The sequence below is a fragment of the Stigmatopora nigra genome, chromosome 9 (assembly GCF_051989575.1).
Source record: "Stigmatopora nigra isolate UIUO_SnigA chromosome 9, RoL_Snig_1.1, whole genome shotgun sequence".
NCBI classification, from domain to species: domain Eukaryota; kingdom Metazoa; phylum Chordata; class Actinopteri; order Syngnathiformes; family Syngnathidae; genus Stigmatopora; species Stigmatopora nigra.
The window spans coordinates 2,142,288-2,162,670 of record NC_135516.1 but is presented as its reverse complement, the minus strand read 5'-3'; the positions used below and the strand labels follow the sequence as shown (position 1 = coordinate 2,162,670).

Here is a 20,383-nt window from a genome sequence, read left to right as displayed (position 1 = left end):
CAGCCCATGGATCAGGGGGTTATCAGGGCCTTCAAAGCCCTCTACACCAAGGCGACAATGGAGAGTCTCATCTCCTCCATTGAAGAGCCCGACAAGACCTTCAGCATGTCCTACTGGAAGGACAACATAGCCACGTGTCTAACCAACATTCAGAATGCCCTAAAGGGCATGAAAGAACAGACACTTATCTCCAGCTGGAGGAAATTGTGGCCACAGAAAATCACTGAGGACTATGAGGGCTTCACTCCCAACAAAATTCAGCACTCAGCCGTTGATAATGCCGTCAGGCTGGCTCGGTTGGTGCAGACCGAAGGCTTCTCAGACATGACGGCTGATGAGATTACAAATCTCATCGACTGTCACTCAGACCCACTGACAGAGGAGGACCTACAGGAGATGACCAAGTCGGCAAGTGAGGAGGAAGAGGAGCCTGCTGCCGCCGAGGACGGTGACGAAGCTGACGAAGGTGGCCTTACTTTGCATAATTTGCAGGACCTCTTTAATACTGCCAAAGACCTCCAAAGAAAGGCCAAAGAAATGGACGATAACATGGTGAGGGCAGTCGAGTTCAGCAATCGCATCGATGAGGTCATAGCTGTTTACAAGCGCATCCTCACCGACCAAATAAAAACAACGTTCACAACTCCCCATAACAATGTTTCTTACGCGACAAAGAACTGCGGGAGATCCATCCGGACTGCTATGATGTTTTTGAATTTCTGCTATGATGTTTTTGAATTTCTGCTATGATGTTTTTGAATTTCTGCTATGATGTTTTTGAATTTCTGAGTTGTCTGAATAAAAGTTTACATTTATTACATTTGCAGTGATTTTTTTGTATGCACCAACATAACACCTGCATTCTAATGTGGAACAAAACACCTGAATGAACAGCATATTAGCCTGGTGGTGGTTTTGTGCACGTGTTATACGTTTCTGTAAGCGATTTTGATGGCGCCCGCCTACTTCGCGGATATGCAGCTAATGCGGTGGGGTTCGGTCCCCATTAACCGCGATAAGCGAGGGATCACTGTATTTCAATGATTGCTAATCAAGTAAGTTGGGTGGGGTAGCGCCTCATATGGTTGAATTGTTGAAAATCACTGAATCCCAAAGAAGAATGACACTAATGAAGATTCAACCAATCCGAAAAAGTGACAGTGGCTCAAGATCAGCAAGTGTATGTTGAAGTTGAAGTTGGGCGTGGAGTAATGGGTAGATGGAAGTTGACACCATGAAGTTCAGGGTGGGAGCTAAATTTTTCTGACATAGCAAGTTCGTGACAAAGCACTCTTTTTAATCTCTGTTTTCAGAAAAAATATTTCATTATTTGTACCGCTTCTCCTTACAAGGGTCAGGGTGGGTTGCTGGTACCTATCCACGTTAACTATGGGCAGTACCTATCCAAGTTAACTATGGGCAGTAAAGGGGGGGGGGGGGGGGGGATACCCTGAATTTGTTTTCAGTCAATTGCATGGCACAAGGAGATGGACAACCACTCAAACAGATGAAGAGAACTTAGCATGTGGATTAATTAAATTTCATGAGTGAGATGTACATGTTGAAAAGACTGAGTGGTGTCCTTTTTAAAAAAGTGGTGCTGAATAACAACTTAAACTAAATAAAGTTTTACCATATGGATAAAGCTTGTATTGGTAAATCTTACTGGTAAGTATTTGATAAGTTCACCACTGTTAGTGCATACTTACAAAAGTGCTCCAGCGAAAGGGTATCGGGACAATCTCTGTCAAGAAGTGAGTCTGCAGCAACAATTGTTTCCATGGTTTTTTTGTCTCCACTTTCACATGGTTCCACTTGAGACCATATAGAGCAAAGAAAATCACATAACCACAAGTCTATGTTGATATCAAACTTCAATTTGTTCAGCCACCCATTTGAATGTGTTATCTATTAATCCTTATTAAGAGTGATTTATGGATGGATGGGTGTATGTTAAGATTCTCTCGCTACGTTTGTCCAAACCGTGCAACGTAGAGAGTTGGATTTTGTTATGGTAGCCAGAAACGGCTGTCGGATCGTAAAGCAGAAAGCAGAGCTGATGTATGGATCGTTGTTTTTACCTATGCTCTCAACGCAATTCGTGGCTGATTGGTCAAAAGGAAGGACGCCTTTTCACGTCATCTACAAACGTCGTTTTCTTAAGAATTTCCACCAGTGAGTTTCCAGGAGCTCCCTGGAACATTTTTTGGGCCGTGACGGGAGTTATAAAACATCCATGTATACATAAATCACGCTTTATCTATTCTACAGTCCTTATAAAGCGTGATTTATGGATTCATGTGTGGGTGTGGGTTTGTGTGCACCTAGAATGACTTTTTAAAATTAGGGAAAAGGCATCCTACCTTACAACTACATTGGGTCAGTGCGTCCAGCACCATCGTGTCTCGTCGAGTCTATCCCTCACGATAAGAAAAAGTGTTTCATAGCATAGAATATATAAGGCGAAATTTATGGCTGGGTGGATTTTTTATATTAACATTCTCACGCTACGTTTATCCAAAACGTGCATCATAAGACATGATGGTGACCGGGAACAGCAGTTGGATCCAAATAGATAAATGATTAAATTTCTTTTACCTTCTCTGTGTAAACTCAAGCTTTGAGCATTTGCAAGGATTACCGACCGATGAGCATGCCTGACCAGAAATGTTAACTTGCCGCTCTATTGTGGTAGTTTTAAGCATTACATGCTGCAGATTTGAAAAATCCATATTTTCATCAAATAATCGGGAAAAGGTGATCTTTATTATCATTTTTAGAGTTAAATTGCAGTATATGGGCCAGCCAGATTGAAAAGCCACTATGTATGAGGCCTTCAGAATCAGTGGTGGACGGTCAGAGCCTGCAAGGCCTTCTCTGCTGGCCTAAAAAAATATCTGAATCACGGACTGACGTTAATTATATTTTGTACATGAATACTTAGACAATTTCGAATGATTTAATGTCAGCTTCCTTTCATTGCTTTTACCCTGGTAGTGCTGCTTCTGGTTGTTTTATTTTTTAAGCATTTAACCAATCAAATTTCAGCCATTACTGTATTAAATTGCTGCGCCTACACATAAGCCACACCCTTAAAATTGTTGAATTCTATAATTTCCCGCATATAAGCCGCCCCGATTCACAATTCTCACCGACATATACAAAATATCTAATTATTCAATTTGAAAAAGAAATAGGTCTATTTAGATGAGAACCTGATGCTTGTTGAAGACAGAAATTACAATTTCCTTACCACAAGTCTAAGATATGGCAGCCAAATTGCTTGCATTGTCAAAAGATGCCAAGATGGCGCCGTTCACGCAGGAGCCAGTGGCAGTAGCTCTGTACACTCTTATGTTTTTCGTGTTTTACAGCCTTTCTATTTTTTTTAAATGACATTTTAATATTTCTTAATACATTCCTTTTTACTTTACTTTGTACTTTCTACTTTTTACTTTAATGTTTTTACAACTTTCCTTGTTCTGTGAGCCTGGCATCTTTTGGCTACTCTTTTTTTTGGAACCAGCCAGCCATGCCTATGCTGTCACACACATGGGACTAGCTGTTACAATACGCAGCAGAAGGAGCAACACCTTTCGGAGCTGGACAAAAGTGCCGGGAGAAGAGGCCATGCTTCTGACCAACCATTCCATCGTGGAAAAGATGGAAGAGCTGTCGGCGCTCACCAGCAACGGAGTCGAGGAGTTCTGCCCTGCTGCTGTTTTCTTCAGCTCCAGACTACTGAGGAACTGTGCGGATAAACTTGGAAGAACAACTGCGCACATTCTCCACCTCGTTTACAGTCTGCAGAAGTTCCCAATCTCGTGGAAGACTTCCTGTGTGTGGTTCTAGTTTTTGTCCAACTTTACAACATCGTTTTGAGTCTATCAGTTTTTGCTACCGAAACCAAGATGGCGCCGTTCAAATGGCAGCCGGTGGCAGTAGCTCCGTCCACTCTTGCTCGTTTCATGTTTTTGCTGCTTTTCTGTTGTAATTATTTGATTTGGTGATTCTTAATAATCCCATTGACTTTGATTTGCTTTGTACTTTGTGCTTTTGCCTTGTTATTCTGCGGCCTTGTGACTAAAGTCACAATAAAATTTCCTGAATACGGGATGAATAAGGTTATCTAATCCAATCAAATCCAAAAATAATATACTGCAGTGGTCACTTTCGAAAAAGAAAGAAAAAAAATCAACGCAGAATTTAGCTTTATATCATAAACACAAATGTACAATAATTTCCTTTCAGAGAGGAAGTGCATTTTCCTGTTTTTACCCACATTAGTCAGTGCGAATTTTGAAGGGAAGACAAAAGCAAACAACCCTTGCTTGATAGGTTGCATCTGAAAGTCAGGGTGGAGGTGGGGCAAATAGAGCCAACCCTTTAGTGCAAGGTTAGATTAAACATATTTTTGAATGTCTGCATCGTAATCCAAGTGAATTAAAATTTGTTTGTTATGTTACGAGCGCATTGCTGTGCAAAAAGTTTCTCTCTCACTCTCTTCCCCTTTTCTCTCTCCCCCTCAGTCCCTCTCTCCCCTAAACGAAATCCATCTAATTTTAGTAATATTAAACACGTTAGTATACTATTAATCCACTTGTTATTTGTTACTTTGTTAATAGATGGCAAATTAGAACAAATAAAAATGTTTTTCCAATCCAATGTCCTGGTTTGGTGGTTTTTCAGAGGGTTGCAACTGATTGATTTGATTTAGTTCATTTCTATGGGAAACCTTTGTTTGAGTTACGAGTAAATCGACATACGAGCTTAGTCCTGGAACACATTAAGCTCGTATCTCGAGGTACCGCTGTAGTGTTAACCAAGTCTCTGGGTGCAATAATAGCATGAGATACACATTACAAAGATATCAAAGCTGATATTGTAACAATCGACCGCAAGATTTTCAATCAGCCTTAACCAATGTTCCCTCTTAGCTGCGCGCGTGCGCAATTGCGCACTAGTCTCGTCTTTTTCGCCTAGTAGCAATCAGCTCGCACACAAAATAAAGTCCTAAGAAGGAGCAACACCTAAAAGTGAAAACCCCGGCACTTTTTTTTTTTAAATCAGTTCAGAAAAATATGAAAATCCATGCTAAAACTCACAAGTTGCTGTCTTCCGGTTGCTACTAGGACTTGGCACTGAAAAACAAAACAAAAAAAGTAGTTATAATAGGGGAGAGCCTATTTTTCAATCACCATATTTTCACGACTATAAGGCGCTCTTAAGTCTTACATTTTCTCCAAAATAGACAATGCGCCTTATAATCCAATGCGCTTTATATATGGACCAATACTAAAATTGTTATCATCATTAAATAAAATAAATCAGTCGATAGGACACCTACGGCAAGCAGCCCCCGACTCTACTATTTTCCTGTGGATAGTACTGCCCAGTGACTGCTGGGATACATACTTTTTTTGTGAATACATTCAATGGATTGTGGCCTGGGGATCGGCATCAACACTAGCTAGCTACTATTTGCGAATGGATTGTGGCCTGTCGATCGGCATCACACAGTTGCGAAGCATGGAAGACAGCCTTGGAATAGTTACGCTAGCCACTAGCTAGCAACTATTTGCGAATGGATTGAGGCCACCTTGACGAACGTATAAAACTCAGTGTTTTCGATGACTCCTTTGGAGAATTGTAAATTGAAAATGAGGACTTTGATGGATTTGGGGGTGATGATGATGCGAGTACATTGTAAAATGGTTAAATAAAGTACAACCAAACTCAGTTTTGCTTCCGTTGACTTTTTAAAAACTTGTTTATTGCACAAGGGTGTAGCGTGCATGTTTAAGCTGGTGTAACTTTGCCATGCCTGGCTGCGTCTAAAAAAAACGGTGCGTCCTTTGTGTCTAAAATACAGAAATAGCACTCGTTTCTGACACTGCGGCTAAAAATGTGATGTGCCATATAGTCATAAATACGGTATGTCTGGTCTACAGAGCTGCCAACCTCCGTTGACCCTATTTCAAGAGTACCCTTGTCCCATTTCTGGAGTGAATGCGATTGACGCAAAATCAATATATGTAGTTGCATCATCAGACGAATCATTAGACTTGTAACTCGGATGATTCACAATGCACTCGTGTTACTGAATTCTTCCGGTTTACAGTTCAGTTGAATCAAGATGGCGCAAGCCATAGGGATGGTGTGGATTTCGAGTCTTTTAAATTGGAAATGTCCAACTATTCCGGAATGGTTGCTTAAAAAAAGTAAGTGACAATTTTTTGGGACTTTCGGCGTTAAGGGAGTTTTCGTTGCATTTGCAGGTGATCTCCTGAAATTACGGGGTAGTTGGCAAATCTGGGTCTACATTAACTGCGATATTGGAGGGATTACTGCATCTCAAATCAACTTTGAAGGCAAAAGCAAAAAACCCTGGATAGGCTTAAAATCTGCAACTGAAAGTCAGGGAGGTAGCGCGGCAAATAGAGCCAAAAAAGCCAGAAGAAAAGGTATAAACATTTAAAAGAAAAGTTGAATTAAGTTTAGTGTAAGGTTAGATTAAATTTATTTTTGAGTATGTCTGTATCGTAATCGGAATTCAATCAAATTTGTTTATGTTATGTTGCAATCACGTTGCATTGCAAAAAGTCTCTCCCTCTCTGCCCCTCTCTCTCTCCTTCGCGGAATCCATCTAATTTTAGTCCTTTTAAACATCATAACCAAGGTTCCCTCTAAGATGCCCGCATGCGCAACTGCGCACTACTCTCGCATTCTCTGTGTCCAGCCAATGACATGAGGCGGTTCAGGTCACGTCGCGCGTTTACTTCCGTGGCATTAGTTCATTTCGCAGGTTAGCATATAGCCAACAACTCGGTGGAGCTGCTGCCAAGGCTTTATTATGGCCAAACGTGTCAAAGTAAAAAGGAAATGCAGTTCTTCTAAGATGGAATGGCTGTCGGAGCAAAAAGAAGAACAAGCAGTGAAATAGGGTGAGATCTGTCGAAAACTTTGCCAAGTGTGCGTCTGTGTGTTTCAGTATGTGTGTGTTATATGTCATTGTGTGTCTTCAATTTACACGATGGACTATAGATGGAAATTAGCCCTTGGCTAAATTTGGCTGCAATCTTACATATTTACATTTGTATGTTCGTGAATTTTGAGTTGTCCCTTATGAACAAAATCAAATCTAAACCAAAATAAAGTTCTCTGCAAAACATATAGTGAAGCTTAAGTTGTAAGTGAGTTTTCCGATGGAAAAATATTGCACATAAACGGACGCATGACTATCTGACAAATTCATCATGACAAATTCAGCCAAGTCATTTGAAGCAGAATGAGAAGTGAGAAGGACAGATGTGAAAAATGAGATCAACTTGAAGTCAGATTTGTGCTATTTCCGGGCAGTGACTGCTGGGATATATAGTCCTTTAGTTAATACACCCAGGTTGAAGGCTGTGATAACTTTGCACTAATAGTATCAATATACTACAACGGCGTACACACTAATTTGGTGCTACATGCACCAGATGCACGCTACACACGCACGCTAAAAACAAGTTTTTAAAAAGGTAACGGTTGTATTTTATTTAGTCATTTTACAATGTACTCACGTCATCATCACATACAAAACCATCAAATTCCTCATTTTCTGTGTCTGAATTGAACAATTGTTCATAGAAAACGCTGAGTTTAATACGTTCGTCCAGGCGGTCACAATCCATTCACAAATAGTAGCTAGCTAGTGTTGGTGCCGATCGCTAGGCCAAAATCCATCTGCAAATAGTAGCTAGCTAGTGTTGTTGCCGATCGCCAGGCCACAGTCCATTGGTTGCATTGGCAAAAAAAAACTACATATCCCAGCAGTCAGTACTTTATCTACAAGAAAATAATAGTCGGAGGCTGCTTGCCGTAGTTGTCCTATCGACTGATTTATTTTATTTTATCATGATAACAACTTTAGTTTTGGTCCATAGATAATGCGCACTGGATTATAAGACGCCCAGTCTATTTTGGAGAACATTTAAGACTTTTATGTGGGCCTTATAGTCGTGACAATACAATAAGTGGATTCTCCGTTCACAGTTAATGTTTCCGTACTTGGTGTTTATATTGTACATGCATGGCATCCACGTCGTAACCGTAGCGGCGCCCATAGTACTAAATGTGGAAGAATGTGTTTTGTACCAGTTAGTGTACCTAGTGTTCAGTGCCCCTTAGTAGCCACGTGTGTAGCGACAGAGGTCATGTGCTAATGTGGCGAACGTGTGCTAATTTACCAAACTTCTGGTTATGCCCGCTCATCCAATTTCCCATGTATGAGTGTTCAGATTGTTTACCAAGGCACTGATTTTCTGTCTATGTTTTTATTTCAGAACCACACCTGTATTTCACCCTGTATATTATACACACACTCACTCATACACACCCATATACACATTATCAAGGTAACAAGATTGTGTCAGTTGTGGAATATCTTCGGCCAAGTTCCGGATTAAAAGACAAAACCAAACTCCACTCTCTGGCTCTTGTGTTCTAACCGACACCCCAAAGCAAACAGAGTATAAATTAGATTGAACCAGTAACCCCTATACAGTCCTAACAAACCTCCACAACATTTGTGGTCCCTCGAGCCCGATATTTGGTTTACTTGGGACAAGATGGAGCTAGTAGACAGTGGAGCAAGGCCTAAACAGCAGACACGCCTGCCCACTCATCACAAAGATTACATAGTCAACGATACACGGCACAGGCAATGAGACAGAGACAATGGGTGGGACGCAGAGTCCCAAGAGTAGGACCTGTGTTTCCGAGAAGTGCAGAGTGAGAGTCTAGAACATCAACTCACTCACCCTGTATCGTCAAGCACTACGACACGAAAAGAACTCCGAGCAACCTGGTACAGCAGTCGCAGTTACCGACGCAAGTTGACGTGACTACACTTGACTCAATTATAGAGGAAATGGGTAAACTAGCTTGAGCTATATCAAACCTCCAGAAAGCTTCACACTACAGCATTAAAAATACTTGGGAGAGCATTTCCACCCCGGATGAAGAGAAGTGGTCTGAACCTCCGCCATGGCCTGAGCCAGTGCACCAAAACGAACAGTCAGCTCCTTCCACTGCAGAGCAAATAGACCAGTTAATCATAGGGCTATAGCACTTAAAGACCCAAGCTATGTCAACAGGCAACAATGAGGGACCTCTGGAAGACATTAGAGCACCCCTAAAGTATCAACCAGCACCATTCCGAGCTAGGGCCTACCAAACTACCGATACAAGGCTAGCAACTTTACATCAACCCACCTACGTACAACAACTGCTGTGCAGATCCCCATCCTACACAGCCCCCTATATTCCACAAGGGTCAAATCAGGTACCTGAATAGCAGCAGCAACCCTCATGGGAGTATAAGTAGAGCCAGCAAACTTTAGCACCACCACAGTTCCGCAGCATGATCAGGAGTGACCGACAGGGGGCCATAACCCACTACACGAGGGGTGGGCAAACTTTTTGGCCCGGGGGCCACATTGACTTTAAAAATTTGACAGATGGGCCGGGTCAGCACAAGATTCGATAAATTTTAAAAAACTGCATCCGTTAACAGTACATACGAAACAAACAGTAAAAAAGGAGTATTAGCTTACTCATCACTCATCATTAAAGTAAAAAGTATAAAGTACAAAGTAAAGTAAAAAGGAATGTATTAAGAAATATTAAAGTGTCATTTAAAAAAAAATAGAGGCCGGATGTGGCCCGCGGGCCGTAGTTTGCCCACGACTGGACTACACCTTTCTTCAGTCACCACAATCCATGTGAGTTTTCACGACTAAAGATCTGCAGTCCGGCTCCCCATCCTGCAAAGCTTCCTATATACCAAAAGGGTCAAACCAGGTACCAGCCCAGCAGCAGCAACCCCCATGGGAGTATAGGCAGAGCCAGCAAACGCTAGGCACAGTTCAGCAGCATTATCAGGAGTGAACAGACCTACAGGGGGCCACAGTCTACTACACCTTACTTCAGTCACCACAATACATGTGGGAAACCTATTGTCTGCCGAACTCTTCAAGTACAAAATCCTCGTCGCCCATCTAAGAAGAGGCAAACTTGATAGCAGACTCCTACCTCAACTCACCAAACACCTACAGTGACACCATGTTAGCACTACACGAGAACTTTGATCAACCTCACCAAATAGCCATAAGAAAAATAGCAAGTGTCCTCAACTCACCCAACGTGCGCCGCAGTGACACTGCAGCCTTCAAGCGGTTTGCCCTCAACCTACAATCGTTGGTCGGCTTCCTGAAGACACTCGGCACTGATGGCAAAGCCGAACTTTGCTGTGGATCACATGTGGCCAGACTCCTCGGCAAGCTTCCTCCAGAACAACGAGCAAACTTCCGGCGAAGTATCTTCCAATCAGAAGCTACAGTTCCCACCCTCGATGACCTTGCTAATTGGCTGGAATATGAATCTTGGTGTCAAGACTTCGATGGACCATTTAGAGGATCTAAGGAGAGGCACCTAGTCAAGTCCGACAGTCGCCAAGGTCAAAGAACCTTACTTGACGGTTCCGAGAACACTGACGGCCACTACATGAGAAGTGCGGGCTCCAAGACAAATAAGTGAAGAAGGAAGCCCTACTGCCTATTGCTCAGAAGTGACCAAGTTAGGGGGAAAAAAGGCTCATAGAGTGAATAAAAACGAATAAAAGATGCTGGCGCTGTGCAAGACCTCACCAAACGGCAGTGTGACCTGAAGAAAACTTGCGCCTTGTGTCAAGGAACACGCTTACAAGCTCATGAATCAACAGTAGATATTTAGATATTAAACTCTTGTGAATATAACTTTGAGAACTGGTTTCAACAGTACTTAGATATTAAACAGCACTTAGATATCAATGTGTCTCTCTCATGAATCAACAGTAGATATTTAGATATTAAACTCTCTCATGAATCAACAGTAGATTTAGATATTAAACTCTCTCATGAATCAACAGTAGATATTTAGATATTAAACTCTCATGAATCAACAGTAGATATTTAGATATTAAACTCTCATGAATCAACAGTAGATTTTTAGATATTAAACTCTCTCATGAATCAACAGTAGATATTTAGATATTAAACTCTTGTGAATATAATTATGAGAGCAGGTTTCAACAGTACTTAGATATTAAACAGTACTGAGATATTAACCTCTCTCTCATGAATTAACAGTAGATATTTAGATATTAAACTCTCATGAATCAACAGTAGATATTGAAGAATCTGACATATTTTACTCATTCTTTTTAGTATAGCTGTTTCATTTTGATATCACATTTTACTCATTCTTTTTAGTATGGCTGTTTCATTTTGATATCACATTTTACTCATTCTTTTTGTGGCGGTCTTGTTTTAGTATCGCCACTGAAGAGTTGGGCTCCTGTTCTCAATTCAATTACAATATGAACAGAAGGATGGGTCCGAGACTCCTCGACTACAATGTTAACAAAAGGCTCTTCCTGAGATTCTTGTTTCAATGTGGGATTCACACTGATAAGAGACCAGATGGAGGACTTCAAAGGGCAGAGGAACAAAGAGCAGGGCAGAGGGTCGGGACTTTATAGGACCAGCGGAGACAGAGGTCTGGATGATGTGGATTCAAGGCTGGAAGATGTGGAGCCCAGAGAAACCCCCCTCACAGCAGCCCTGGACCAGCCCACATCTCATTATTAATCAGCGAATGAATATGCATTTTTGTTGGACTATAACTGGGCAAACGCGGGTTTGGACAATGTCTTTTCCATCCTCCGCTTTGGGGCATCAACACTTAGCGGGCTTATTCTATGGGAGGGAGACCCGGAGCTCTGTATGAATCAATTTGAATGGAATAAACCATCTGTGGATAAACTCGCTCAACCCTGGTTTGTCTCCTCCGATGCTGAACACGCTCCATTGTTAGACTGGAGACTACAGAGTTAAGGAATTGGAGTCAGGTGAAATATTTATAGTCTAACAATATTTAGATATTACACTATTGTTGAGAGCTGTTTTCAACAGTACTTAGATATTACCGTCTCTCTCATGAATCAACAGTAGGTATTTAGATATTAAGCTCTCATGAATCAACAGTAGGTATTTAGATATTAAGCTCTCATGAATCAACAGTAAATATTTAGATATTAAACTCTTGTGAATATAATTTTAAGAGCTAGTTTCAACAGTACTTAGATATTAAACGGTACTTAAATATTAAACAGTACTTAGATATTAAACAGTACTTAGATATTAAACAGTACTTAGATATAAAACTCTCTCTGTTATGAATAAACAGTAGATATTTAGATATTAAACTCTTGTTGAGAGCTATTTTCAACAGTGCTTACTCTCTGTCACCATTTGACTGGTGACCAAACGACCAGGGAACACCGGCGAACATACGCCCGGGCGACCATACGCCCGGGCGACCATACGCCCGGCGAACAAACATCCGGCTGTTAGAAAGGTTCCTCGTAGACGTTTGTTCCCATGTGTTGGGTTTATTCTGTATTACTATTATAAATATAGTTGTATTAAGTCATTTCTTTGTTAAATCATTCTCTTATTATTCTCAAAGTGTTGCGAGGTCAGGAACTGCCGCCTAGTCCACTCTCACATGGACTTCTGCAAGGATTGTTGATCGGGCAAGGACTGGATATCTGCCATTTCCAGCAACGGAGCTCATAACAAAGATATTGTTTCTGCCACGTCCATAACACTCGTGACGCACTTCAGGTTTTTCTTTTATGTAATTATTATATGATTCTTAGGTCAAGGAAGGCATAATTGTTCTAATCTAAATGTTGTTTAGGTCTAGTCTCCTGTTTTTGTTATGGGTAAAATACTTTGATTGTTATTGTAGTCCCAGATGTTGTTTTTACTCATACGTGATGGAATGATCAACAACTCTGTAAATTGTTTTGATTCATGGCAATAAGAGTCGTACGAAAACGTCTATTCGGGGAGACGTTCGGAAGTTGTAAGAACTTGCTGAAACTCCCCTCGAAGGTTTTACCTGTTGTTATCCATTTCTATTTAATCAAATGTCAATAATTGAATAAGATGTCTGCCTGCAGTTATTGATAATTACGGACGAAGGTAATTATTAATGAACCTAACATTTTGGTCCTTCTGAGCCATAGAGGTCAATATACCGGAGCGAGAACCCAGGCGCTGCTGTTCGACATCTGGTAAGTGACCGTGCGCACGGCGTCTTCAAAACTCTTGGTGGGCCGGAGTTTTCGACGGGGGCGCCTGGATTCTCGGCGGTTGAAGACTTTTCCTGCTGGAGGGAGACATCTGATGGATCTCGGGTAAGTCCACATTAATGTCTGCATGTTGTGACGGTGTTTCCAAATGCGTTAAAGGGACATTGAATGTGAATGTGAGGCTGGTTTCGCGTCCTGGGTGACGGTGACAAAAACCCTGTGTTTATACTAGTCAATGGCAGGTACGGTTTGGGGCACTTTGCTGGAAAGTGTCCTGTGTCTCAAGGGTAGGCACGAATATATTGTACTGGAGGTACAATTTTGGGGCTGGAAAGTGTCCTGTGTCTCAAGGGTAGGCACAAATATATTGTAAATGTTGTATGGTGTTTGTGTGGTTTCTGCAGTAAAATTAAGATAAGCCTAGGAAATACAGTCGAAGGGGTGATAATAATAATAATAAATATAATAAAGTTAACTGTGTGAGGCACACGAACTCACTACAAAAAAGTAAAATATGGGAAACACGTGTTGTAGGGCGGGTTTGGATGACGATCCAAAAAATACGTCTAACTTGTAAGGATTGGAAAAAAAAAATTGGAAAGACAAAGCGCTTTAAAAATATTACACAACTATATTTATGGATAAATAAATATGGGTTTGCTGGCCAGCTTAAAATGCATAAAATGCAGGATAATATATGCACTAATGCATAGAGGTAATATACATATATAAATAATATGTGAGTGGATAAAAGTGTAACAGCTTGTTGCACAGACACTGATGGCGAAATAAGACCGGGGAGAAGTTAAAAATACTATTTTGGGAAAATAGTGGGGACTCCCTCGGATAACGGGGATATATATTTAAGACCGTGGCGGCGGGAAAGTACTGTTTGGTAAGGAAAAATAGCGGGGCCTCCTTGGCAGACGGGGAAAATATTTACAGATAGGTGACGAGCGCGGAGGAAGTTTAACAAAAATAGAAAATTAATGGAGACACTGGTATTTGATTTGGTTAATCCAGGTATGACGTTTTGTGATTACAATTAAATTGGGTTTTTTGTGATGCTTGGGCTTGTATAACAACAATTATAACGGTTATTTCCAAGTGCTGGTGGTGCTTTGTTAATATAACCTATATGTACTGTCAATTTACAGCAATGTGATGGCTTATTGCAGCTTGGTTTTTGATCCCGTCCGCTAGCGGGAAGATGGTGTTTAAAAAGACAAAAGAATATATACAAAATGATCATTTAAATGTTTAGCAGGGAATGTCACCTGTGTTTTTATTATGCTGTAGACTTGCCAAATAATGTGTCGACTGCGGGAGAAGCGTTCTGGTGCAGCGGCTGCTGATTAGATGGGAGTGAAACATGTGGGCCGCGGGGCAGACGATTTAACTGTGTTGGGCTTTCGGGAGCGTTCGGACCGTGTAAACGACTAAAATTTTGTGATCCCTTCCGTGAAGACATTATAATAATAATAATTGGCCTTGGGGGTGCTGAAGCAAACTTGAAGGCAGAAAATGGGTTTTTGCCATATTGTTGTGCTTGCAGCATACATATTCTGGATATATGGGGTCTTGGAAAAATATTGTGATGTAGTTGAATATCGGAAGAGGGGTTAATTTGACTGTTTAATGGTTGTCTTCTCTAAAAAGCGTTGTATTTGGGCACAGGGTAAAAAAAGGCGACGTTTCAAGTGTTGACTCGCTGGTTTGTAAACATAAGATAACAATGCTGCTTTCGCAGCAAGAGCGGAGGTCATAGTTAGCGGCTTATGGCGTTTTCTCTTTGGACTTTTCAGAATAAGAACAATACATGGTCTGCAAGAAATGCAGGGTTATGCGAATGCTTTCGCATTAATTTTTTGGGTTTTAAAATGAAATGTATATTAAGAGGATAGAAAATCTGTTTAGTAAAAGGTTGATTTGGTAAAAAGCTTTGGATTTGGGAATAGACCAAAATAGTCATTTTTGAGCAATTGTGGATTTCAAAGGGCTCGTAGTTAAAGGAAACTAGCTTTTGGAGGATAAAATTCTGAAAATTCTGAATATTTTGATTGTTCAAAATACTTTAATCCAATTAATCCAATTGGGCGCTGTTAATGGAGTGTAAAGAAGGCAAGCACTATGTGGAGCTACTTTGGTAAAAGGGTGGTCTCAATTGAAACATTGAGGGGACGGGTAAGATAAACTTTCTGACTTAATAAAATACGGGAAACACCAATATTAATTGAAAAGATTATTGTTCAGCAAGCAATACCATAAAACTATAGGGAACTCTTTTATATTGGGTTTGACGTCTCCCTATGGTTTCGATTGAGACTAAACCATCTTACAAAGGATTAGAATAAACTACCAGACAAGGGAAAATACGATGGGATCTAACAACTCCCTCAATCACCATTCTTTTGGGGAAAAGTATTTTTACAAATGAAAAAACGTGTCCTACTTGTACAGAAAAAAATATTGAAAAAGTGTTTATCCTGTTACGCTGTAAATAGGAAGTCAATTTTTCCACTGTTTAATCATTTTACCTGCTTAAACCTTACAGGGCATGGTCTGAAGCTGGGGGCGATAAATGAGACGTGGTGTACCGGCGTTCTAAAACAAACTACACCCCTGATACCACGTTCTGGCCTATGGTGGCGCGGTGGTAGATAAATTATACGACTCCTGCCGAAACGCGGCAGGACTAGGTACTTTGGTCTCACTGCTCTTACCGGTGTCTGTTTTTCCATCCACAGTGCAGGAGATACAATTGGCGGCTCAGAATTCGGAGGTGAAGGGTCGTCCCTCCCGACATCGTTGAGAGGCATGGAGGGAAGGAGATCCAACATACATTGATGCGATTGGCATCCCCCGGGGCGTACCAGATGAGTATAAGCTGGCTAATCAGATCGCAGCAGGTTGGGAGTCTATCTTCCTTCTAATCACCCCAAACAAAAATGTGGATAGAATAAATTACTTACATTACAATGTCCAAAACTTGGAAATTATACTGAACAGGGATTTGTGGCCATAAAGGAGCAACTGGCAGCTACCAGTCTGATGGCGTTCCAGGATCGCATAGCGGTGGATATGATCCTTGCTGAAACAGGGGGCGTGTGTGCAATGTTTGGAAAACAATGTTGCACCTTCATACCGAACAACACGTCACCCAGTGGATCTCTCACCAGGGCCATTACTGGCCTGCAAACACTGAACCGCAATATGCAAGAGCCTTCTGGAGTAGATACGTCCGCATTGTCAGATTGGTGGGATAAGACCTTTGGAAAATATAAAGATTTGACTACATCCTTCGTGGTGACTATAGGCACAATTACCGCTATCCTAACATTGTGTGGGTGATGTAGTATCCCCTGTTTCCGCTCCTTGATAAGCCGACTTAAAACTACTGCAATTGCCCCTACAAATTCTAAAGTACATGAGTTGTATCTTATGGGACGGTTTGGGGAAAACAGTGAGGTCCAGGAGTACGGTAAATCCGAGGACCAATTGGACGAATATAATTATGTTCTTTCTCTTTCAGACCAGCCATGGGAGTAAGGAGTAGGGCAGTAGGCGGATAAAATCGCAGTCACCGACATTTCCATTCGTGATTACTAAGAAATGATTAATAACATACATATTATAAAAACGGGGGAATGTTGGGTTTATTCTGTATTACTATTATAAATATAGTTGTATTAAGTCATTTCTTTGTTAAATCATTCTCTTATTATTCTCAAAGTGTTGCGAGGTCATGAACTGCCGCCTAGTCCACTCTCACATGGACTTCTCCAAGGATTGTTGATCGGGCAAGGACTGCATATCTGCCATTTCCAGCAACGGAGCCCATAACAAAGATATTGTTTCTGCCACGTCCATAACACTCGTGACGCACTTCGGGTTTTTCTTTATGTAATTATTATATGATTCTTAGGTCAAGGAAGGCATAATTGTTCTAATCTAAATGTTGTTTAGGTCAAGTCTCCTGTTTTTGTTATGGGTAAAATACTTTGATTGTTATTGTAGTCCCAGATGTTGTTTTTACTCATACTGATGGAATGATCAACAACTCTGTAAATTGTTTTGATTCATGGCAATAAGAGTCGTACGAAAACGTCTATTCGGGGAGACGTTCGGAAGTTGTAAGGACTTGCTGAAACTCCCCTCGGAGGTTTTACCTGTTGTTATCCATTTCTATTTAATTAAATGTCAATAATTGAATAAGATGTCTGCCTGCAGTTATTGATAATTACGGACGAAGGTAATTATTAATGAACCTAACACCATGGTAATCTTAAGTCATTTCCTGTTGCTTGCGTCCCTCGCGAAAGGCACGCCGGGATGAAAGTTAGAGTAGCGACAAGCAGCACGTAGGGCAGCCGCATATAGACACGTAGAGATGATGTAGGATGTGCGTCCCTCACAGAAGTTAAGTAGGTTCTCCTTTCATAGTTAATGTTTGCGTGTTGGTGTTTATATTGTACCACACAACAACCAAAATACATGTTTTTGCACTTATACAGATATACAAGCAAAGAAGTACAATTATCAAAGGGTATATTTATTAAATTTTACAGCTAAAACATGTCAAAAGACTATAATGTAGTAATATCTAAATATTAAGTTTATATAAAAACTTAAATACTTTAAAAACTGTACTTACAGTGAAAATAGTTTCTCTCTGCTTGAGGGAAATCCCCAAAACAGGTGTTTTAATCCAAATCATTTGTCTTCTTGTGGCCATGAGTCCATTGTCTGCGATATTCGAGGGATTATTGTAACCAGGTTAGCTACCAAAACTACTTAAAAACCAACAAATACCACTCAGAGCTGCCAACAAGGACCGTGGCACCCTACGTTTTTCATCCAGCCGGAGACATTTGACTGCCCCTCACCTCCGACTACCCCCCGGATGAAATAATCCGCGTTCCAGTGGCAGCTCTAGCGCTATCTGAGGGCAATCCTCAGGCGTTTGTAGTGCAACAACAACAACAACAACAAAACATCATTGTCAAAATAGCCTTTGTTTTTGTTTTTTAACCCATGAAAACGGAATAACTTGCTGATCAAAGCCGGCTTTACCATGATGCAGGCAGCAGAATTCCAACACATGAAAAAAATGTGCCAAACTGAGCATCCTGCCATGCTCGCTGGCATAATGCACTGTTGTCGGACAAACCAGATTACATTTGCCGTGCCTGGGGCTTTCACTGCTTAAAAAAATAAATAAATAAAAATCCCTTCACTGGTGATCTCTGCCTTTCAATTCACCGCCCAGGTTTTTTTTAAATAACCGACAATGACGTCAGCCCACTGCCCGGACTTTGATGGAATCTGAACTTCCATGTTGATCCGCCTCCCGCGTCCCACCCCATTTCAGAGCAGAAGAAGAGACAGTGCCCTGACTTCTGCCGCTTTTCGCCACTATTTGCATCTCTCTTCCGGTTTGTCCTTTTTTTCCAAAAGCAGAAGAAAAATCACAAAGCAGTGAATTCGTGATAGGTGAGGTCGCGATATTCGAGGGAACACTGTAATAGTTGTCACAGTGTATAAAGGTGTCAAAAGAATTATTGGAAAAACAAAACAAAGTGTTGAAAATTAAAAAGAATTAAATCAAAAAGGTCGACAATCACCTAATATTCTCATTTTAAAAGGATTAAACACTAAAAACAAATGAATGTGACATGTACCATTATCTCATCTAATTTTCTTTACCGCTTTGCCCTCACTAGGAGCCTATCCCAGGTGACTTCGGGCCACAGGCGGACTACACCCTGAATTGGTGGCCAGCCAGGGTACAGGGAAACGGACTATCATTCAGGAGTTCCCGGAGAAAAGCCACACAGGCCTTGGGAGAATATGCAAATTCCCCACAGGTGGACCGACCTGGATTTAAACCCAGGACCCCCACTAACCAGTCCGCGGCCGGGCCGCCTGTACCATTATCATTTCCATTATTGAGTTAGAAACTTGACCTTGTGAGAGAGCAAGATGGGTGTTGTTGTCTTGAGGATTTGCAGCGTGAAAGTTGATGTGTGTTCACATAGCCTGGCAAAAAAATACATCTCACCAAAGTACAAAAGAACAGAATTATGAAAGTTGTGCTGCAGTGTTAATATGGGAAACCACTAAAAACGACCTCAAATGATGTCATCTTCAAAGTGGCCTGACGCATATCTTTGTGACGCGGCGAGAAGATAAAATGACATCTGGTCGGCTAAAAATGCTATCAACGGTGGAAATTGTCGTCTTCCTAAATACCCCCAGACCACTTCAAAAGCCAAGCGATGTACATTAACTATAATCCTGAAATTCTTAAAATAACTTAATACAAACATGTAGTTTTAATAGGAACGTAATGTAGCCTAGCCAAGTCGCACTTATGACTGATGCCCCCTACAAACTAAAGATTAAATCGATACCACACATAATAACTTACTTTCAACAATCAGCACAGAGGACGGATATGCTACAGCAGGGTTTACTGGATTCAGCTAACATTCTAATGTAATTTACGTGCCAGTTCAAACAATCAACAAATGTTTAACTTCCTGAACATTTAGCGGAGGGTGGTCCTTGAATTTGTTATTAAGTGCGCGTGCGCAAAGAAAAATCTTTAGAAACCTTCAACATAAAAACAGCAACAACTTTGAATGTCAAATTACGGTAGTCGTTGATTATTAGTAAAATATTTGCTAAATAGTCAAATATATGCAAAATGAATATCGTCAAGTTCGTTTGCGGATTCACTGACCTTTATATATCAGTGACTCTTCACATAAAATATCTGGTTATGCGAGCAGGTATTGATGTTGTAACTGCTCGAACAGCGCATTAAAAATCTCTCTCAACTCATTTTCTGAACCACTTCACCCAGAGACGGGGGACATCCTGAACCGGTAGCCAGCTGATCGCAGGGCACAAGGAGAACTGGTGGCCAGCCGATCGCAGAGCACAATGAGAACCGGTGACCAGCCAATCGCAGGGCACAAGGAGACAGACAACCATGCACACTCACACCCAAACATAGGGGACATTTAGAGTGTCCAATCAGCCTACCATGCATGTTTTTGGAATCTGTGAGGAAAGCAGAGTGAAAAGCCACGCAGACCCAGGGAGAACGTACAAACTCCACACAGGTGGACGTGACCTGGATTTGATCCCAAGACCCTAGAGCCGTGAGGGCACCGGGCTGCACTGATAAAATGT

The 20,383-nt window shown here is 41.2% G+C and overlaps 1 protein-coding gene across 16 annotated transcripts in view; it reads right to left on the bottom strand.

Moving 5' to 3' along the window:
* Window positions 1-20,106, bottom strand: part of LOC144202174 (ETS-related transcription factor Elf-1-like) — a 34,544-nt gene extending 14,438 nt beyond the window's left edge. For 3 of the 16 annotated variants that reach the window (XM_077725199.1, XM_077725208.1, XM_077725209.1), the window contains exons 1-3: window positions 19,614-19,777; window positions 5,106-5,141; window positions 1,710-1,814 (exon numbers count right to left, since the gene is read on the bottom strand). In XM_077725199.1, coding sequence (XP_077581325.1) covers window positions 1,710-1,814; window positions 5,106-5,141; window position 19,614 — 142 coding nt within the window. In that variant the 5' untranslated portion in view covers window positions 19,615-19,777. Of the gene's footprint in view, window positions 1-1,709; window positions 1,815-5,105; window positions 5,142-15,906; window positions 16,113-17,837; window positions 17,930-19,149; window positions 19,223-19,613; window positions 19,778-19,928 lie in introns of those variants that run through there. The other 13 variants (XM_077725197.1, XM_077725198.1, XM_077725195.1 and 10 more) reach the window with 13 other exon arrangements.
* Between the last annotated feature and the right edge of the window lie 277 nt (window positions 20,107-20,383).